The following is a 20,950-nucleotide window of genomic DNA, read 5'->3' as shown; positions in this document are numbered from 1 at the left end:
TAACTTGGGTATCATGAAAACAATGGAAAATACATGTTTACCATATAAATTTATTTTTATAATTCAGGAACTCCAGAGGAGGTGTAACACCTTAATTACCTTGATTGAAAGAGAAAACATGGAACTAGAAGAAAAAGAGAAGGCAGAGAAAAAGAAGAGAGGACCAAAACCTTCTGTAAGTATTCATGAATATGTAAATAACATTCTTAGAAGACTTCTTTGTAAGAATTTGAACATTGCTTAGCTATCATTGAGGTGTTAGTCCTTTTTTTTTTTTTTTTTTTTTTTTTTTAAATAAGCTGCTTTATGCATTCTGTGGGGAATCGGATGGTAGTTCATAATTTGGGCATTCATGAAAACCTAGGAAGGCATGTCCTGTAAATGCCAGGAGCTTACAGTTGACATTGAGGAGTACAAGTTACAATTTTAGAATATGTAAACTTCCCAAGATTTGGCTTATTGTCCCAGTGATATCTTAGCAATGTGAATACAGATATTTTAAGAGAAAAAAATGTCATATTTTTATTTAGATTTAATAATTTAAAAAGTCATGAATAAATGAATGCCTCTAATGTCCTTGGTATTTATGTAACTTCATAAAGTAGTACTGCTTTCTTTTGGTAGGGCATGTTATACTGGTTTGATGTGTTGACTCACTATTGCTTATTGTAAATCATTTCATTAGCAATAAAATTTGTGTTAGTAAAGTGAGTAGATAAGACTATTTGGAGTATTAAGATTATAATAGGTAAGAAAGGCTAAATACATATTACTATGTAGCAGTTATTAATAAAGTAAAAATAGTCTAGGTTTTACCTTTATTGTCTTGTGCTGAAAAGCAATCCTTCTGTTCATTTGTAGACACAGAAACGTAAAATGGATGGAGCCCCTGATGGTCGAGGAAGAAAAAAGAAGCTGAAACTATGAATACATATTTGTTTCATAATCACTAACTTTAAACCAGTAGTTCGTTAATTTACGGGTCTTCATAAGATGTACTGTACAATGCTCAATTGTTATGTCATTCAAAGACATCAGGTTCATCTGTTTACTGAGCTAGAAACATAGTATGTAGTTTCACTTTTTTAAATGCAACAGCTGTGCTGAAATTTTTTTTATCATTAACACTTGAAGTAATAAAACAGGCTTCATTTATTAATAAATGTTTCATTTGATTTATTTTTCTATTATAGTTTCATTTGTGAAGATGGTGACTTTTTGTTTATCAGCTATGATTTCTACACTCAAAGCTTAAAAAAAGAAGCTTAAAAAAACAAGCAAACAACTAAAATTGCAGATAACAAACATTTGTCCCTTTGGTCTTAGTTGTGTAATTGTTTTAATTCACTTTGCCTTTGCAGAAATTTGGGTATCTTTGTAGTGCTATATGGAGTCTCATCTGGGAAGATTATGTAAATTGCATTCTCCTTGATTATTATATGGGTAGAATGGAAAAAAAAGGCAAGACAAATTATCCTTAAATTCTATGCATATTTCTGTTATGCTTTGTGTCTGTAGTTGGTTCTGAGGTGTGAATATGCCCTATTCTGTTGGAAGACTGGCCTTTTAGTTGTATAGCCAAAGACATTTAGTATTTTCTGGTTCTGTAATGTGTTATTGTACCATTTTGTAAAAGGAATATTATTTTTACTGTTTGGTAAATGTTTTGACATACTACCTTCTTGAAGCAGCCACAACTTAGAAAGAATGTCAAAACTAAGGTGATAGTTTTTTTTTAAAAAGACCCAGCCAAAATAAGGTATGAATTTGTCATACTGTTAAATTGAAATCGGTAACAAAGTGTGTCCCCTTCCAGTTTACCTTTTTTGAGTTTTTAGAGTGAAAATTTTATATTTTAAAATAATTTCTAAGTGTGAATGGCAAGATTGAGTATAATACCAGTGTTTATTTTCTCTGAACAGACTTGATAAACTGGAGACCCTGAAGCAGGATTTACCCAAATTGTAGTGTCAGGATTTTAGCTGTACCAGAGGCCTTTATGTGCTACACATAATTTGTATAAAGTTTTATATGTGCAAATTGGGTACATAAACAGTTCTCCATTTTTCTAAGGGAATGCAATAAATGTAGCATCGTGAATAAATATAACTTTTATAATCCTTAAGTGGTCTTTTCTTTCCGTTTCTTCAATTTTCTCATTTGATTTTTACCTTTTTTCCTTAGGACATTATCTCTTTCCTTTAGATTTCTTCTAAAATTCCTATCACTTGTCATCTGCCCATACATTGAGGTTTTTATTTTCAGTGATTTTTTAAAGTATTACTAATACCGCTCACTTTTCCAAAATGTGCAATTGTTGCTATCGGTGTCCAGCAAAATTCAGTGTCGAAGACAGGCTGTAATTTGAGTTTGTGTTCCCCTCCAGATTGACCTCATTTTAACTTTGGGTTCTGAAAACAGTTTTGGGTCTTATGTACACAAAATTTGAGGAATGATCGCTCTTTTCATGAAACAAGTCACCATTAAGCGTGGGAGCCTCATTTTTGAAGAAATACTTAGAAAAATATAAGGCTAAAGGTAACTGTTGAAAGTCACCAAAGACAAGTTTTCAAGAAGAGAAACAGCCTAATAGCATCTGGTGCTAATGGGTTAGGGATGGGAAGAAGTAAACTGTGTGTGATAGAAGACAAACAGCAATATATATTGACTAGTTTTTGGTATCTACCAACCAATTAATTGACTTACCAATTTAGTGGCTTCAAATCTTTGTCAAGTAGAATTACACTTTTTAAGTACTACAAAAATACTATGAAGATTATATATATATATATATATATATATATATATAGACTATATATAAAATTATAGGGGCGCCTGGGTGGCGCAGTCGGTTGGGCGTCCGACTTCAGCCAGGTCACGATCTCACGGTCCGTGAGTTCGAGCCCCGCGTCAGGCTCTGGGCTGATGGCTCAGAGCCTGGAGCCTGTTTCCGATTCTGTGTCTCCCTCTCTCTCTGCCCCTCCCCCGTTCATGCTCTGTCTGTCTCTGTCCCCAAAATAAATAAACGTTGAAAAAAAAAAAAATTTAAAAAAAAAAAAATTATAAACATACAGAATTTTAAAGATCTGCATGTCCTAAAGAGTGGTAGATGGGTTTAGTTCTACTACCATTTTAAGGAATATTTTAAAATTTCCTTTCTAAGGAGCTGCCAGCCCTTAACACTTCTGTTAGTGTTTTAGTGGGCCAATTCAGTGGGCAGTCTCAAGCTGAAAAGATTTGAAGAGGTTGAATCAAGTGCCGAATGATGGGCTTGCTCATAGAACATGGTTGACCTGATTCCCAAAGACCATTTTCAAGGAAGGAGCAGCTTTTTATAAATATAGTGTAACCTATTTCAGTATACAGGCCTACCTCAGAGATACTGGGGATTCAGATCCAGACCACTGCAATAAAGCGAATGTTGTAGTAAAGTGAGTCAAATGGCTATTTTGGTTTCCTAGTGCATACATTTACAATGTAGTATAATAGCATTGTGTTTAAAAAAGCAACGCACATGCCTTAATATGTGGTTGCTAAAAATGCTATCTAAGCTTTCAGCAAGTTGTAATCTTTTTGCTAGTGGAAGGTCTTGCTTTGATGTTGGTGGCTGCTGACTGCTCAGAGTGGTGGTAGTTCAGGGTCGGGATGGCTGTGGCCATTTCTTATAATGAAGTTTGCCACATCAACTCTCCGTCCAATGAAAGATTAGCAGGCAGTGCTGTTAGCATTTTATCCACATTAGAACCTCTTTCAAAATTAGAGTCCATCTTAAACTCTGCTGCTGTGCATCAACTAAGTTTATGGAATATTTCTAAGTCTGTTGTCATTTCAAGTCTTCACAGCATCCTCACCAGGGATAGATTCTATCTCAAGAAACCACTGTCTTTGTTCATAAGAGGCAACTCCTCATCCGTTGAGATTTTATTAGGAGATGGCAGCAGTTTAGTCACATTTTTAGATTCCACTTATGTCTTGACACCCTTCAAAAATTATTCCAGAGGGTTCTAATCACCTTCTTCCCAACTCCTGTTCATGTGGATACTTTGACCCCTTCCCATTAATCATGAATGTTTTCAATGGCATCTAAAATGGTGAATTCTTTCCAGAAGGTTTTCAGTGTACTTTGCCCAGATCAGTAAGAGGAATCACTATGCCAACCTTATGAAGTGCATTTCTTAAATTAGAAGACTTGAAAGTCGAAATGACTCCTTGATCCATGGGTTGCAAAATCGATGCTGTGTTAGACATGAAAATAATATGCATCTTGTCTATCTCTGTTAGAGTTCTTGGGTGGACCAGATGCATTCAACATTGTCAAATAAGTAGTAATATTTTGAAAGGAACTTTTTTCTGAGCAGTAGGTCTCATCAGTATTCAGTAAACCATGTTGTAAACAGATGTACTGTCATCCAGGCTTTGTTCTTCCACTTATAGAGCACAGGCAGAGTACATTTAGCATTATTCCAAAGGGCCCTAGGATTTTCAGAATGGTCGGTGAGCACCAGTTTCAACCGAGAGTCACCAGCTGCATGAGTCCCTACCAAGAAAGCCTGGAGAGAGGTGCAGAACAGCCAAGTTAGGGAGCAGTCAGACCACATGTAACATTTATCCATTAATTTTGCCCTCTTACATGGTCATGGTTTATGGAACCCCAAACAATTACAGTAACATCAAAGATCCCAGGTCGCCATAACAATTATAATTAAGTTTAAAATACAAACCTTCAATTTGTAAAAAAAAAAAAACAAAAACAAAAACAAAACAAAACAAAACAAAAAAAACCCCACAGTATCTGCAAAGTGCAACAAAATGAGATATGGCTGCTGTATCTGGATCCAAAATACTGGTGTATAGGCCCCACACTTAAGATTTATGGCAGTCAAGTTTTATGCCACATCCCAATGCCTAAGATTGGGTGCTCACTGATCACTGGTAAAATTTGCAGAAACAGCTGGGGTAGCATTCTAATGTCCTCACCACGTACACCTCTTCCTGAAACCACTTTTCTACTTAAGTCTTAGGCATCGCTCAGCATTGCAAGTTTCACCTGCGGGGGGGGGGGGGGGGGGGGGGCGGGAAGTATCACCCTGAGTCTGATGTATTTTGAAAATTGATATCACAGTAATCTTTAGACTTAACAGTAATAGGTAAAGGTTTCAGAGCCTAGGAGCTTGTTAGAAATGTAGAATCTAAAGCCTCAGGCTAGACAGGCTGAACTAGACTCTGTATTTTAGTAAGATATTCAAAGGTGATTCATATGCACAGAAAAATTTGAAAAGCTACTGCCATAAAACACATTTTGCCAAAGCAAAATAAAACAAAACCTCAATAGCCGCTTAATAATACCTTTATATTAACATGACATCAAGGTAACATGGATTTTTTTTTTTTTTTTTGAGTTTAGGAGAGGAAAATCATTCAATACTATAAAAAAGACTTTTATCTTAAATTTGGGGGATGCAGATAATTTTACCGGATGCCCCTCTGGTGAGTTTCAATATGCTAGCATTTAAGTCATTACATCCCAAATATGTTAGGAGAGTGGAGTTTTACCCTACTGTATAGGGTCTGAGGACCAGCAGCAGTAGCAGCAGCCGGGAGCTTATTAAAAATAGATTCTCAGATCATATTCTAATCTACTAAATTGGAATCTCAGTGGGTGGGGCCCTGAAATTTAAGTCTTAAACCCATCAGGTTCAGGCATACTGCAGTTTGAGACATACTGTATTAGTACATCTCCATATACCTGTTGGTTATTGTTTCCCTTCCCTTTAAATGGAATTATTGGACTTGTGATTGTGACTTGGTCTTAAACTAATAAATCTAGTCATAAGACTAAAAGAATAGTGCTGAGCATGTCGATAATTCAATGAATGACACCTGAGCAACCTCATTCTTATAATGAATCCAAGGCACTGGTTTGGTGGTTAAAGAACAAGTCTTGCTGACAATGATTTTGGATGGATTGGGTCCTCTCACAGGAAGGACAGTTTTTAACAACAAAAACAAGTAATTCCCAGCATATCTGCTGTATATTCTTTTCAGACTCACTTTTTAAATGGTTACTCTGGTTTGAAGTCAGAAAAGCAGTTTCCCATGTTGATGTACAGAACCAGATCGGCTTCCCAGATACGGTCAAGCTCAACTTGGCAGAGAAGGGTCTTCAAAATTCATTGGACAGTTTGGACTTCTGAGGAGTCACCATAACTATATAATGGAGTTATGGTCTGATTACTGTTAAAGTTGCTTACAGATGGGTTGTTTCTCACCTGAGGCATACGTCTCAGAAGAAGGGAAGTCCATTGATCTAAAAAAAAAAAAAAAATCCATGTTATCTGGATGTTAATATAAAGGTGTCTGTTAAACAGTAATAAGAGACAAAATGCACCCTCTAAAATGGACATGGTACTGCTTTGAGTATCCATACTTATAGTTTCCACATCCATTTGCTCTCATGAGCCTTGTCATCTGGGAACTAGTTTGAAGACCACTTATTTAGAATCGTTCAGGGTGATATGTTGAATATTAATTTTCCTATTTTTATCCTGAGATTGGGTCAGGAACTCAGGATTAGCTCTTCCACTGTTTCAAGGTTTTGCCCCCAGCAAAGAAGAATATGGACTGATGATACTCCAAACTCTTCTTTCCAAATGCTGTTTGCATGCCCTCTTGATCAGACAGTGTAAATTGTGTGGATATGTCCCTATCTCCCAGTTGTCACCTTTGAAGGAAACAAAAATCTGCTTTAGGGAGTTTACAAAGTAGGAGAAGTGATAGGGACAGGGAAATTGGAGGCTACTGTTGAAATGTGAGTTGCTGGACATATATACCTGAAAGAGGGCAGCAGAGGACTGGCGAAAACATCAGATCCTGGCCATTCCCCTAAAGGAAGTGCTTCCTTGTGGCTTGTGGCTGAGTATTAAAATTCACATTGCCAAGTTTTCTGACTTGGATCTCTGGATGAGCTTTATCTTAGAAGATGACAGGAGATATTTGGTATTAGCTTTTAAACGCTAATATTCAAAAGTAAATTGTCCATAAATTTCTTTCTGAATAAAGTGTAAATTTTTTATTTCAAGAATCACCATTAAATAAAGCTCATGAAACTGGGCTCAGCATATCTAATTGGCTAGGTATGCCCCCCTTTTCCCTAAGGTACTAGATTACTGACAGAGTAGATGTTAATAAATATACAAAAATCACATACCAGGACATTGGTCCTGTAGAGTATGGAGGGTAAGTCAGCCACACAGCCATACTTATGTCCTGGAATATTTGGGGACACATTCATCTGTTTCTGTACACAGGAACACCTTCTCAATGTTGCAATGCTGAACTGGGTCCACTGTTAGATCAATGAACCTGAAAGAAAATATGCAAGTCTAATGTCATGTTGACCATAGGGGAAAAAGATCAGATGAGAGTTGTGTGCTAAAGTGTGTTCCTGAGTTTGGCATTTAGATTTTCTTTTTTAGACGCAAAGCTAGTGATTGCAAGTGTTGAAGAATGGAAAAGATCATGAAGACCTGAAGGAGACACTTTCCAGATTTTGTCAGGAACAGCCAATACATCAGATGATGAATATAAGGTGCTCCAGGAACTTCCTAATAAAGCTGAAATATATAAAAGTTATTGAGATAGAGGATAGCATTACTCTAAGTTTTTAACAATAGATTACTTATCCTGAAGAAATGAGGAATTTTTAAGATTACTGAAAGTGATATCCTTGTGCCTAAGTTCATACTAAGATTTTACCAACAGATGATAAAATTTAGGATTCCTGGCCAATGGTAGCACACTCATGCATGCAGCTTCTGTGGTATTTTAAATCATAAACAGTATCAGGTTTCATTGCTTATGACAATTCTGATAGCTAGTAGTAGCCACTTGGAGATTTGGGGGTTTCAGCAGGACAGGGAGAACACGATTAACATGTTTGTCTTAAGTTGGGAAAGAAAATGATGTCGCATTGTTACAAGGGCCATTTATTTGCTACCATTAGGCTAGAGATTGTGGACTTATGTATACTAACTATGAACATAATTCTAAATTGTACCTTAGATATAGAAGGGCCTTCACATTCAGAAAAGATCACATCAGTTTCTTCCTCAAAACTCATGGACCCATCCGATAGTCAAAGCTCCTTTTTGGAGAAAAGGAACATCTGGGTATTGAGACCAAATTAGCTGCAACTGGGTCACTGACCTAATGGGTAGGAGAGAAAGAGACAGTTATGTAATGAAACCCAAATAATTCAAAATAGAGTTATGATTTATAAGTCTAAAATGATAAAGCAATATATTCTCTCATACATAAGGCTTGCCAAGCAACACCATGAAAGTGATAGATCCCACAATACTGTGGTTTAAAGACATGATTAACATCACTATGTTAAGTTTCTGAGAATTCTTAAAGTTATAAAGAATAGTTATGTATTATAGATTAATGTCGATCAGAGAATATAACTTCTTAAGTTCTTCCTAGTGAGTGCTAGCATTCCAATTGATCTAGGATTTGCAGAGCATCTAAGAAGGTCAAAGAGACTTTTCTAGTCATTGGAGACAACAGGAAGGAAGACCATACACATGTTTGGTATAGTATTTTGGAAAGTGTGGATCCGAACTCCATTTAATATATAAATGCATTAAAAGCTAGGCTTTGGGAATAACTGAGCAACGGACACAACCTCCCATGGAGTTTGTATTAATCCTGGGGAGACAAATGATTTATTTAAGAGTTTCTTGGGGCACCTGGGTGGCTCAGTAGGTTAAGCATCTGACTCACCTCAGGTCATGACCTCGCAGTTTGCAAGTTTGAGCCCTGCGTTGGGCTCTGTGCTGACAGCTCAGAACCTGGAGTCTGCTTTGGATTCTGTGTCTCCTGCTCGTGCTGCCCCTTCCCTGTTCCTGTTCTGTCTCTCAAAAAAAAAAAAAAAAAAAAAAATTAAAGAAGTTTCTCAATCTCAATTCTATTGACATTTTGGGCCAGATAAGTTTATTGCAGAGACTGTTCTGTGCACTGTAGGATGTTTAGAAGCATCTCTGGCCTCTACCCCCTAGATGCCAGTAACGTTCTCCCTGTTGTGATAACCAAAATGTCTCCAGATATTGCCAAATGTCCTCTGGCAAGTAAAATCATTCCTGATTGAGAACCACTGATATGTAAACAATTTCATGAAGTGGTAAATGCTGTGAAGAAAAATAAAGCAGGATTTAAAAGACTAGGGAAAAACGGAGGATCGACAAGGGCTCTTCTAGACAGGATGTTTTCTGAGGAGGCTCCATTTAAGCAGAGACATGAAGGGAGGGAGGGAGCTTTGTGCAAATAACCAGATGAAATCTGCAGACAAAACAGCAAGTGTAAAGACTGAGGTCAGCAAGAGAAACAGCAAGCTAGACCTTTACTGCTAAAAAGAAATAAGCCAGGGGGAGGGCAGAGTTTAGGCTGCAGGTCTGGGGACTAGATAGTATAGAGTCTTGTAGGATACGGTGGAAGATTATGTTTTTATTCTGAGTGATATGAAAAACAATGGGAGAAGTTTGAGTAGAAGACCAGTATGAATTATCTGTGGTTCTCAAACCAAATTTTTTTTTTTTTGGCAATTTTGAATAATTTTTAAGACTAAGTTATTCTAAAATAAGTAGAGAAGAGTATAATTTGTATTTTCTCAAAAAAAATATTTACACATTCTCAAATTGCTAAGATTACTGCAAAGCCTTAAATATTAAAATGGTGATTAAGGAAACCTTATTTATTGTTTAATGGTATATCTAGCAAAATAAAGTGTTGGTAGCTACTATAAATTATAAGATATTATCTTGGAAACTTTTTGACATAAGTATATAACCCATAATACATTCAATTTATGTAAGTGCTGGTAGCTACTATAAATTATAAAATATGGTCTTGGAAACCCTTTGACATACTTAAACAATGTATTCTCAGTTATACACTTTTAAAAGTAAAACAGGAAGAGCCAAGATGGCAGAAGAGCATGGAAGTTTTTTTGGGGTCTCACGTCCCTGAAATACAGCCAGATCAACACTAAACCATCCTGCACACCTAGAAAACTGATTTGAGGGTTAACACAACAATCTGCACAACCAGAACCATAGAACTCAGCAGATATGTAGCGTGGAGAGGTGAACTGGGGGAGACAGAAGCCGCAGAGGGCAGGGAGCTATTTTTGTATGCAGAGAGAGGATGGAGATGGTGGTGGTGGGGGGGGGCAAGGGGTGCAGAGAATATAGGAAACCACCCCCCCCCCAAAAAAAAAAAGCAGCTGGAGAGAAAGTGGAAAAATGGAAACAGCCACAGGGACTGAACTAAAAAGGGAGAAAGGAGAGGATTTAAATTTCATTAAGACACTATAAACAGGGGAGCACAGTCTAAAACTCCACAGCTCGATCTGGGGGTGCCCTGGTGAGAAGGGTGAATCCTGGAGCAGAGTGAAGTCTGGGGGTCTTCAGGCAACATGGGGAGAGGCAGTTCCCTTGCTGGGAGGACATCTGGTAGAGGCTGTGTGGCTTCCCCATAGGCACAGGCCCCAGTGGACCCGGAAGAACAACCACATTCGCTGGTGCTGGAACAAGGTCATTGGGGGGTGAAGCCTGGTGCTAGATGTGTGTTGTGGTTTTCCATAATTCCTGAAACACTGCTGCTACATGATTGTGTCCTTTTTCTGGGGTGGGCTGGCATCCAGCCACAGTCTCTGGGCATTGGCAGCAGCATGGTCTTGCAAACATTCCTGGGTGTGGCTGGCACCCAGCCATTGTCAGTGAGACCCTCCTGCAGAGGGGCAGAATGGGTTAAAACCACAGTCCCGCAGAAATAAGGGGTCAGAAAACACAGCCACACCTGAGATAAAACTCAGGAGGGAGGCGCTGCTTAAGGCTTGGTCATGGACAGGGTAAAGGCAGGGAGTGGAGGCAAACTGAAGACAAAGAACAGGTGTGTGATTGCTGATAGGGGAGAACAGAGTTCCAATACTAGAGATTGGATAGCTGGGTGACGCCATTTTCACCACTCCTGTGCATGTGCATACACACCTACAAGCACCACAACAATCCACCCCAGTAAGCTAAGCAGCGCCATCTGGAGGATAAACAGAGCCATTACACTAAGCCCTGCCCAAATGGGCCAACCTCGCTCTTCAGGAACACAAATCTCTCCACCTGCTTAGTTTACAGACTGTAAAGCACTTCATAGTTTGAATTCTAGGGGAAAACAAAGTAATTTCAAATCATATTTCAGTCTGTTTGCTGGTCCATCTATTCAATTTTCTTTTTCATTTTTCTTTTTCTTGAATACAGAAAGAAAATATTTTTAATTTTTATGAAAATTTAATTTTTTCTACTATATTTTTTACTTTTTCAAAATTCTTTCAAATTTTCAAAATTTTTTCAAATTCTATTTTACTTTCATCATTTCATTTTATTCGACTTCAGTGTATTCATTTTTAAAATTTCAAATGATTTTTTTTCTTTCCCCTTTTTTTCTCTAATCTATCAAGCCCCTTTCAACACCCAGACCAAAACACACCTAGGATCTAGCATCATTTATTTGATTTTGTGTGTGTGCGTTTTAATTTAATTTTTCTTTTTACCTAATTCCTTTTCTTCCTTCAAAATGAAGAAACAAAGAAATTCACCCCAAAAGAAAGCACAGGAAGAAACAACAGCCAGGGACTTAAACAACACAGATACAAGCAAGATGTCTCAATCAGAATTTAAAATTACAATAATAAGAATACTAGGCTGAAGTTGAAAATAGGTTAGAATCCCTTTATGCAGAGATAAAAGAAGTAAAAGCTAGTCAGGATGAAATAAAAAATGTTATAACTGAGCTGCAATCTCAAATGGATGCCAGCAAGGATGGATGAGGCAGAGCAGAGAATCAGTGATATAGAGGACAAACTTACAGAGATTAATGAAGGAGATTAAGGCAAAAGAGCACAATTTAAGAATTAGAGAAATCAGTGACTCAGTAAAAATGAAAAACATCAGAACCATAGGGGTCCCACAAGAGGAAGAGAGAGAAATAGGGGTATAAGGGTTATGTGAGCAAATCATAGCGGAAAACTTTCCTAACCTGCGGACACAGACATCAAAATCCACGAAGCACAGAGGACCCCCATCAGATTCAACAAAAACCGACCATCAACAAGGTATATCATAGTCAAATTCACAAAATACTCAGGCAAGGAGAGAATCATGAAAGCAGCAAGGGAAAAAAAGTCCCTAACCTACAAGGGAAGACAGATCAATTTGCAGGAGATCTATCCACAGAAACTTGACAGGCCAGAAAAGAGTGGAAGGATATATTCAGTGTGCTGAATCAGAAAAATATGCAGCCAAGAATTCTTTATCCAGCAAAGCTGTCATTCAAAACAGAAGGAGAGATAAAAAGTTTCCCAAAGAAAAATTGAAGGAGTTTGTGACCACTAAACCAGCCCTGCAAGAAATTTTAAGGGGGACTCTCTGAGGGGAGAAAAGATGAAAAAAATATATATAGAAATAAATAAATACCAAAAGCAACAAAGATTTGAAAGGACCAGAGAATACCACCAGAAACTCCAACTCTACAAGCATCATAATGGCAATAAATTCATACCTTTCAGTACTCACTCTAAACATCAATGGACTGAATGCTCCAATCAAAATACACAGGGTAACAGAATGGATAAGAAAACAGATCCATCTACATGCTGTTTACAAGAGACCCACTTTAGACCTAAAGACACCTTCAGATTGAAAATAAGGGGATGGAGAACCATCTAACATGCTGATGGTCAACAAAAGAAAGCCGGAGTAGCTACACTTATATCAGACAATCTAGACTTTAAAATAAAGACTGTATCAAGAAATGCAGAAGGGCATTATATCATAATCAAGGGGTCTATAGACCAAGAAGACCTAACAATTGTAAACATTTATGTGCCAAATGTGATAGCACCCAAATATATAAATCAATTAATCACACACATAAAGAAACTCATCAATAGGAATACAATAATAGTAGGAGACTTCAACACCCCACTCACAACAATGGAGAGATCATCTAATCAAAAAATCAACAAGGAAACAATGGCTTTGAATGACATTGGACCAGATGGACTTAACATATATTCAGAACATTTCATCTTAAAGCAGAATATACATTCTTCTCCAGTGCACATGAAACGTTCTCCAGAATAGACCACATACTGGGACACGAATCAGCCCTCAACAAGTACAAAAAGATCGAGATCATACTGTGGATATTTTCAGACCACAACGCTATGAAACTCAAGATCAAACACAAGAAAAAAATGTGGAAAGATAAATACTTGGAGACTAAAGACCATCCTACTAAAGAATGAATGGGCTAACCAAGAAGTTAAAGAGGAAGTTAGGAAGTACATGGAAGCCAATGAAAATGATAGCACCACAACCCAAAACCTCTGGGATGCAGCAAAGGCAGTCATAAGAGGGAAGTATATAGTAACCCAGGCCTTCCTTGAGAAGTAAAAAAAGGTTTCTGATATACAACCTAACCTTATACCTTAAGGAACTGGAAAAAGGACAGCAAATAAAACCCCAAACCAGTAGAAGACAGGAAATAATAAAGATTAAAGCAGAAATCACTGCTATTGAACCAAAAAAAATGGTAGATCAATGAAACCAGAAGCTGGTTCTTTGAAATAATTAAAGAAAATTGATAAACCCCTAGTCGGTTTGATCAAAAAGAAAAAGGAAAGGACCCAAATAAATAAAATCAAGAATGAAAGAGGAAAGATCACAACACAGCAGAAATAAAAACAATAATGAATATTATGAGCCATTATATGCCAATAAAATGGGCAATCTAGAAGAAATGGGAAAATTCCTAGAAGCATATACACTACCAAAACTGAAACCAGAAAAATAAAGAATTTGAACAGACCCATAACCAGTAAAGAAATCAAATTAGTAACCAAAAATCTGCCAAAAAACAAGAATCCAGGGCCAGATGGCTTTCCAGGAGAATTCTACCAAACATTTAAGGAAGAGTTAACACCTATTCTCTTGAAGCTGTTCCAAAAATAGAAATGGAAAGAAAAGTTCCAAACTCTTTCTATGAAGCCAGCATTACCTTGATTCCAAAACCAGACAAAGAACCCACTAAAAAAGGAGAAATATAGACTAATTTCCCTGATGAACATGGATGCAAAAATCCTCAACAAGATATTAGCCAATGGGATCCAACAATACATTAAGAAAATTATTCACCACGACTAATTGGGATTTATACCTGAGATGCAGGGCTGGTTCAACATCCACAAATCAATGTGATTCATCACACCAATAAAAGGAAGGACAAGAACCATATGATCCCCTCAATAGATGCAGAGAAAGCATTTGACAAAATACAGCATCGTTTCTTGATAAAAACCCTCAAGAAAGTAAGGATAGAAGGAGCATAACTGGAGATCATAAAAGCTATATATGAACGACCCAACACTAATATCATCTTCAATGGGGAAAAACTGAGAGCTTTCCCCCTAAGGTCAAGAACAAGACAGACATGTCCACTCTTGCCACTGTTATTCAACACAGTATTGGAAGGCTTAGCCTCTGCAATCGGACAACACAAAGAAATAAAAGGCATCCAAATTGGCCAGGAGGAGGCCAAACTTTCACTCTTCGCAGATGACATGATATTCTATACGGAAAACCCAAAAGATTCCACCAAAAAACTGCTAGAATTGATTCATGAATTCAGCAAAGTTGCAGGATATAAAATCAACACACAGAAATCGGTTGCATTCCTATACACCAACAATGAAGCAACAGAAATCAAGGAATTGATCCCATTTACAATTGCACCAAAACCCATAAAATACCTAGGAATAAATCTAACCAAAGAGGTGAAAAATCTATACACTGAAAACTATAGAAAACTTATGAAAGAAATTGAAGAAGACACACACACACACCAAAAATATTCCACGCTCCTGGATAGGAAGAACAAATATTGTTAAAATGTTGATACTACCCAAGCAATCTAGATATTCAATGCAATCCCTATCAAAATAACACCAGCATTTTTCACAGAGCTAGAACAAACAACCCTAAAATTTGTATGTAACCACAGAAACCCTGAATAGCCAAAGCAATCTTTTTTTTTTTTTTTTAATTTTTTTTTTCAACATTTATTTATTTTTGGGACAGAGAGAGACAGAGCATGAACGGGGGAGGGGCAGAGAGAGAGGGAGACACAGAATCGGAAACAGGCTCCAGGCTCTGAGCCATCAGCCCAGAGCCCGACGCGGGGCTCGAACTCATGGACCGCGAGATCGTGACCTGGCTGAAGTCGGACGCTTAACCGACTGCGCCACCCAGGCGCCCCGCCAAAGCAATCTTGAAGAAAACCAAAGCAGGAGGCATCACAAACCTGGACTTCAAGCTGTATTACAAAGCTGTAATCATCAAGACAGTATGGTACTGGCACAAAAACAGACACTCAGATCAATGGAACAGAATGGAGAACCCAGAAATGGACCCACAAACGTATGGCCAACTAATCTTTGACAAAGCAGGAAAGAATATCCAATGGAACAAAGACAGTCTCTTCAGCAAGTGGTTCTGGGAACACTGGACAGCGACATGCAGAAAAATGAATCTGGACCACTTTCTTACACCATACAGAAAAATATTTTGGAACCAGGCGGAAACAGGATTGTGGGTTTCTGTAGTGTAGCGGTTATCATGTTGGCCTCACACCATACACAAAAATAAACTCAAAATGGACGAGAGACCTCAATGTAAGACAGGAAACCATCAAAATCCTCAAGGAAAAAGCAGGCAAAAACCTCTTTGACCTTGGCCGCAGCAACTTCTTACTCAACACATCTCCAGAGGCAAGGGAAACAAAAGCAAAAATGAACTATTGGGACCTCATGAAAATAAAGAGCTTCTGCACAGTGAAGGAAACAATCAGCAAAACTAAAAGGGAGAATGGGAGAAGATATTTGCAAATGACATATCAGATAAAGGGTTAATATCCAGAATCTATAAAGAACTTACCAAACTCAACACCCAAAAAACAAATAATCCAGTGAAGAAATGGGCAAAAGACATGAATAGACATGAAAAGACATGAATGCCAAGGAAGACATCCATATGGCCAACCGAAACATGAAAAAATGCTCAACATCACTCAGCATCAGGGAAATACAAATCAAAACCACAATGAGATAATCACCTCACACCTGTCAGAATGGCTAACATTAACAACTCAGGCAACAACAGATTTTGGTGAGAATGTGGAGAAAGAAACCTGTACTGCTGGTGGGAATGCAAATTGGTGCCGCCACTCTGGAAAACAGTATGCACTTTCCTCAACAAATTAAAAATAGAACTACCCTACCCAGCAATTGCACTACTAGGTATTTATCCACGGGATACAGGTATGCTGTTTTGAAGGGACACATGCACCCCCATGTTTATAGCAGCACTATCAACAACAGCCAAAGTATGGAAAGAGCCCAAATATCCATCAATGGATGAATGGATAAACAAGATGTGGTATATATATATACAATGGAGTACTACTCAGCAATCAAAAAGAATGAAATCTTGCCATTTGCAACTACGTGGATGGAACTAGAGGGATTATGCTAAGCGACATTAGTCAGAGAAAGACAAATATCATATGACTTCACTCATATGAGGACTTCAAGATACAAAACAGATGAATAGAAGGGAAGGGGAGCAAAAATAATATAAAACCAGGGAAGAGGACAAAACATAAGAGACTCCTAAACATGGAGAACAGAGGGTTACTAGAGAGGTTGAGGGAGCGGGGGATGGGCTAAATAGGTAAGGGGCATTAAGGAATCTACTCCTGAAATCACTGTTGTACCATATACTAACTTGGATGTAAATTAAACAAATAAAAAAAAATTAAAAAATGTAAGTAAAACCCAGTAAAAAGCAGCACTCTATCGGTCAGTCCTTCATAAAGCTGAGAGATGAGACTTTGAAGCATGGAGTACTTGAATGTTAATATAGGCTGGTTACATGAACTCATCTCTATTTGGTTATACAAGCTATCATTTTGCTTAGGTATGTTTCTGGGCCTCAGTTTTTGTTTTTTTTTTTTTTAAATATAATTTATTGTCAAGTTGGCCAACATACAGTGTATACAGTGTGCTCTTGGTTTTGGGGGTAGATTCTTGTGATTCATCGCTTACATACAACACCCAGTGCTCATCCCAACAAGTGCCCTCCTCAATGCCCATCACCCATTTTCCCCCTCCCCCCACCCCCACTCCTCAACCATCAACCCTCAGTTTGTTCTCTGTATTTAAGGGTCTCTTATGGTTTGCCTACCTCTCTGTTTGAAACTGTTTTTCCTCCTTCCTTTCCCCATGGTCTTCTGTAAAGTTTCTCAAGATCCACATATGACTGAAAACATATCGGTCTTTCTCTGACTTATTTCACTTAGCATAATACCCTCCAGTTCCATCCATATTGTTGCAAATGGCAGGATTTCTTTCTCATTGCCAAGCAGTATTCCATTGTATATATAAACCACATCTTCTTTATCCATTCATCGGTTAATGGACATTTGGGCTCTTTCCATAATTTGGTTATTATTGGAAGAACAGCTATAAACATTGGGGTACATGTGCCTCTATGAATCAGCATTCCTGTATCCTTTGGATAAATTGAGGATCCACTTTTAAAAACAAAATACCATATGCATATATTTTTCTTGCTAAAGGACATTAGCTTTTTTGATGCTATATTTTACAAGTTTTTCTTTATTAGTTTTCATCACTGAAGAACCCAGGATTTGAATGCCATACTGGATGACAGAAACTTTGTTCTCTTTCTAGACCAAATCCTGTCCTGAAAATTGAATTCACTGGGAAATCAGAGATGAAACTCCAGTGATGTGCTGGCCTATGGAAGGTGGAAGGTGGGTCTACTCCTTAAGAGGAACAGAGTGAAGGGGACATCCGGATGGTGTGCAGATACCACCTGAGAGGACAGAGAGGTGCCAAGCGGTCAGGGAAAGGATAGATCATAGACAATAGTAGCAACTTTCCAATGCTGGGTTATGGTGAGCATCGCTCTTACTCATCAGACATACTCGTTTCAAAGAGGCTAGAGAAATCCAGCAGAGAATAAGCATCGTTTCTACCAAGCACTGGTTGGTGAATATTTGAATATTTCTCTATGGTGAATATTTGAATTTTTGTCAAAGCTTCTCATGCAGATTGGCAACTTCTTTGGGTGAGGTGGTGCTATTTTCTCGAAGCAAGACTTACCCTGATTAGACACTCTAGCTGTCCTTGGAAGCAAAACTCTGCCCTTAGGTTTACCACCAGCATCTCATTGATGCTCATGCTAGTTGGGAATATGGTACCCAAGCAGAGAGGAAAAGAGGAATATTGTTGACATTGGTTTACTGTTTGGAGGAAGAGTGCTTACCACCTTTCCTCAAGAGCAGGTTGGAGATCAGCAGACATTCTGACTCTTTTCTAGGAGTTGGCCGGGGGTCATTTGTTCACCCTGGATTTGTAAGGTGTAATTTAACTCTCCTTTTCATTTTAGATTCCCTTTAATCCTAGCACACCAATTGCTTTTTAGTAGGTTTTCTGGTTGTGTGTGTGAGTGAGTCGGAGTAGGAGATGGAGAATATCCCAAGCAGGCTCCACGCTCAGTGCAGAGCCTGATGCAGGACATGATTCCACGATGCTGGGATCATGATCTGAGCCAAAATCTAGAGTTGGACACTCAACTGACTGAGTCACCCATGTACCCCTCCCCCTCCCATTTCTTGCCTCTTTTCCTGGAGCCAGTTTAAGGAAATGAATGGTACATGCCTTGCAGGATACTTCTGCCCAACTGTTTTTAAGTGTTGCAGACACAGCAGTTTTCCTTCTCACCCTTAATAGTCATAAAACAAGTGAGAGGGAATTTCTTCAAAACTGGACTGAGCATAGTCTCTCCATAGCAGGGATAAACCTTAAACAAATAAATGCAAGCCCTCATTTGCATCTGCATTGTACCTGAGACCCAGTGCTTGACAGACGAAACAGTCCTAGCAGTTAAAGTGAAATTGCAAATATCAGTCGAGGTCTTCTCAAGGCTCACCTGGAAGCTCAGACTCTGGGGCTCTGCAGACCCCTGTTCTCCACAGGATGGTCGGGTCATAGACGAAAGGGCGCTGCACCTGATTGCCGGCCACCAATGCAGGCTGGGGTGTGAACGATGCAGGAGACAAGAGGGGTGCACACTGTCACGTAAGCCTGGAGCAGATTTCACACCTGAAATGGTGAGGATAGAAAGTCAAACCCTCATAAGTATACATCAGGAACATTTTGGGTTTTCTAGCACTGAGACTTTTTTTGTCCTGACTGTGCACAAAATTCCTTTCCAAAAAGATTCCCTTCTCACAAACCGTCTCCAACGTTCTTTTTACATTCATTCAGATTTTGTCCTAAGTTTTCCCTCTTTAAATAACCAGTCTTGCTTTCCTTGCATACAGAGTTGCTTCCCTTATTATTTCGAGTCATCTTTAGAACTTATTATGGAACTACTTGACTTTCAGTAAACACAGGTGGAAGTTCTACATCTAATGCTAACACCTGTAAAGGCCTATTCATTTTAATTAAACAACCTTAAATTATCCTTTATATCAGATGTTTTCCCAGATCACAAAGCCTTAAACATTTGGGCTAGTTTCCATTTTTCTGAGTTTTAGAATGCCCGATTCTCACAAGGGCTTGCCTTTAAACCAACTAAGCAGAGCACTTTTACAAATTAACTTCAGCAATACCACCTGGAGGTACACAAATTATCCCCCATTTACAACATACGTGGACACAGGCACAACTACGCAAACAGGATGCAAACAAAATCTTACAGCCTTTGTTTTACTAATATTTATGGAGAACACGTTAAGGGCCCAATTTTTAAATCTCCCGTTTACAAATCTAATTACAAGATAGTATTGGGATTTATGCATAGGTTAGTCATTTTTCTTCAGAGTCTAATAAATGTTGCCAAACAGTGTAACAACAACAAAAACCATCTTATTTCTTTTCATGGGTTTATAACTCAATGCTCCCCAGTTTTGGAGGGTACAGCCCAAAGGGCTGCATTTGGGAATCAAATTGTCATTTCCTATTTTCTAATTAGAACACAGCTGGTTTTATCAAAACCTACTCACAGCTGCAGCAGCAAACAAACCAAATGAAGCCCAGGGTACCTCTGTGAGCATTGGTTCTTCTCCCAAAGTCAGGGCTTCACCGATGGAACCACACAACTTCCTGTCACCCCTTTCTGAATCATGCAAGGAAAAGGAGGCTAAGAAATCCAAACCGAACCGGAAGAAGAAGTAAACTTGCACATGAAATACTCACCAAGAGAGGTCTGTCGAAACTGAACCCCCAAACTGTTTGCCTGCTGCAGGAGTTAACACCGAAGGTCTATGGCGCCCAGTTGGGGTCTGTGCCCCAGGCAGCCCCTAAGACACAGAGCCTAGAGGTTGCTTGGACTCGTCACTGGACTCCCGTGACCAGCTGGGGGCTGACAACACACTGGCAAAAACTCCCAGGCAGCAACTCAGCTTTGTTACCAAACTCAAGTTCTCCTGCCTAATGTACGGCAGAGCCAACCATGGAGACACAGCAAAGAAAAATCTTATTGGAGAGGCAGTCAAACTAGGAGACTGGAGAGCAAGCCTCCAACCCACCTCCTGGAAGGAGGAGAGTCAGGGAAATTTAAAGGCAGATGGAAAGAGGGCTGAGTAAAAAGCTGCAGCTGGGCTTAGTAGGCACATTAACCCTTTGGTTACCAGCTTTAAGCTCACTGTATTAAAGCACTTTTGCCCATACATTTCAGTTGAATCAGTGCAAGCCTCATTGTCCGTGGCTTCCAGGATTCCTTGTTCAATTCCATCCCTACCAGCTACG

General features: G+C 38.6%; 1 protein-coding gene across 1 annotated transcript in view; it reads left to right on the top strand.

The window, feature by feature from the left end:
* SMARCA5 (SWI/SNF related, matrix associated, actin dependent regulator of chromatin, subfamily a, member 5) overlaps nucleotides 1-2,125 on the top strand; it is a 39,585-nt gene extending 37,460 nt beyond the window's left edge. Inside the window, exons 23-24 of the mRNA XM_045466691.1 lie at nucleotides 68-175; nucleotides 862-2,125. Of these exons, the coding sequence (XP_045322647.1) occupies nucleotides 68-175; nucleotides 862-927 (174 nt within the window). The 3' untranslated portion in view covers nucleotides 928-2,125. The remainder of the gene's footprint in view (nucleotides 1-67; nucleotides 176-861) is intronic.
* Nucleotides 2,126-20,950: the final 18,825 nt, after the last annotated feature.

Source organism: Leopardus geoffroyi, chromosome B1 (genome assembly GCF_018350155.1).
Source record: "Leopardus geoffroyi isolate Oge1 chromosome B1, O.geoffroyi_Oge1_pat1.0, whole genome shotgun sequence".
In the NCBI taxonomy this organism is placed as follows: Eukaryota; Metazoa; Chordata; class Mammalia; order Carnivora; family Felidae; genus Leopardus; species Leopardus geoffroyi.
This window is presented reverse-complemented; position numbering and strand designations above follow the sequence as displayed.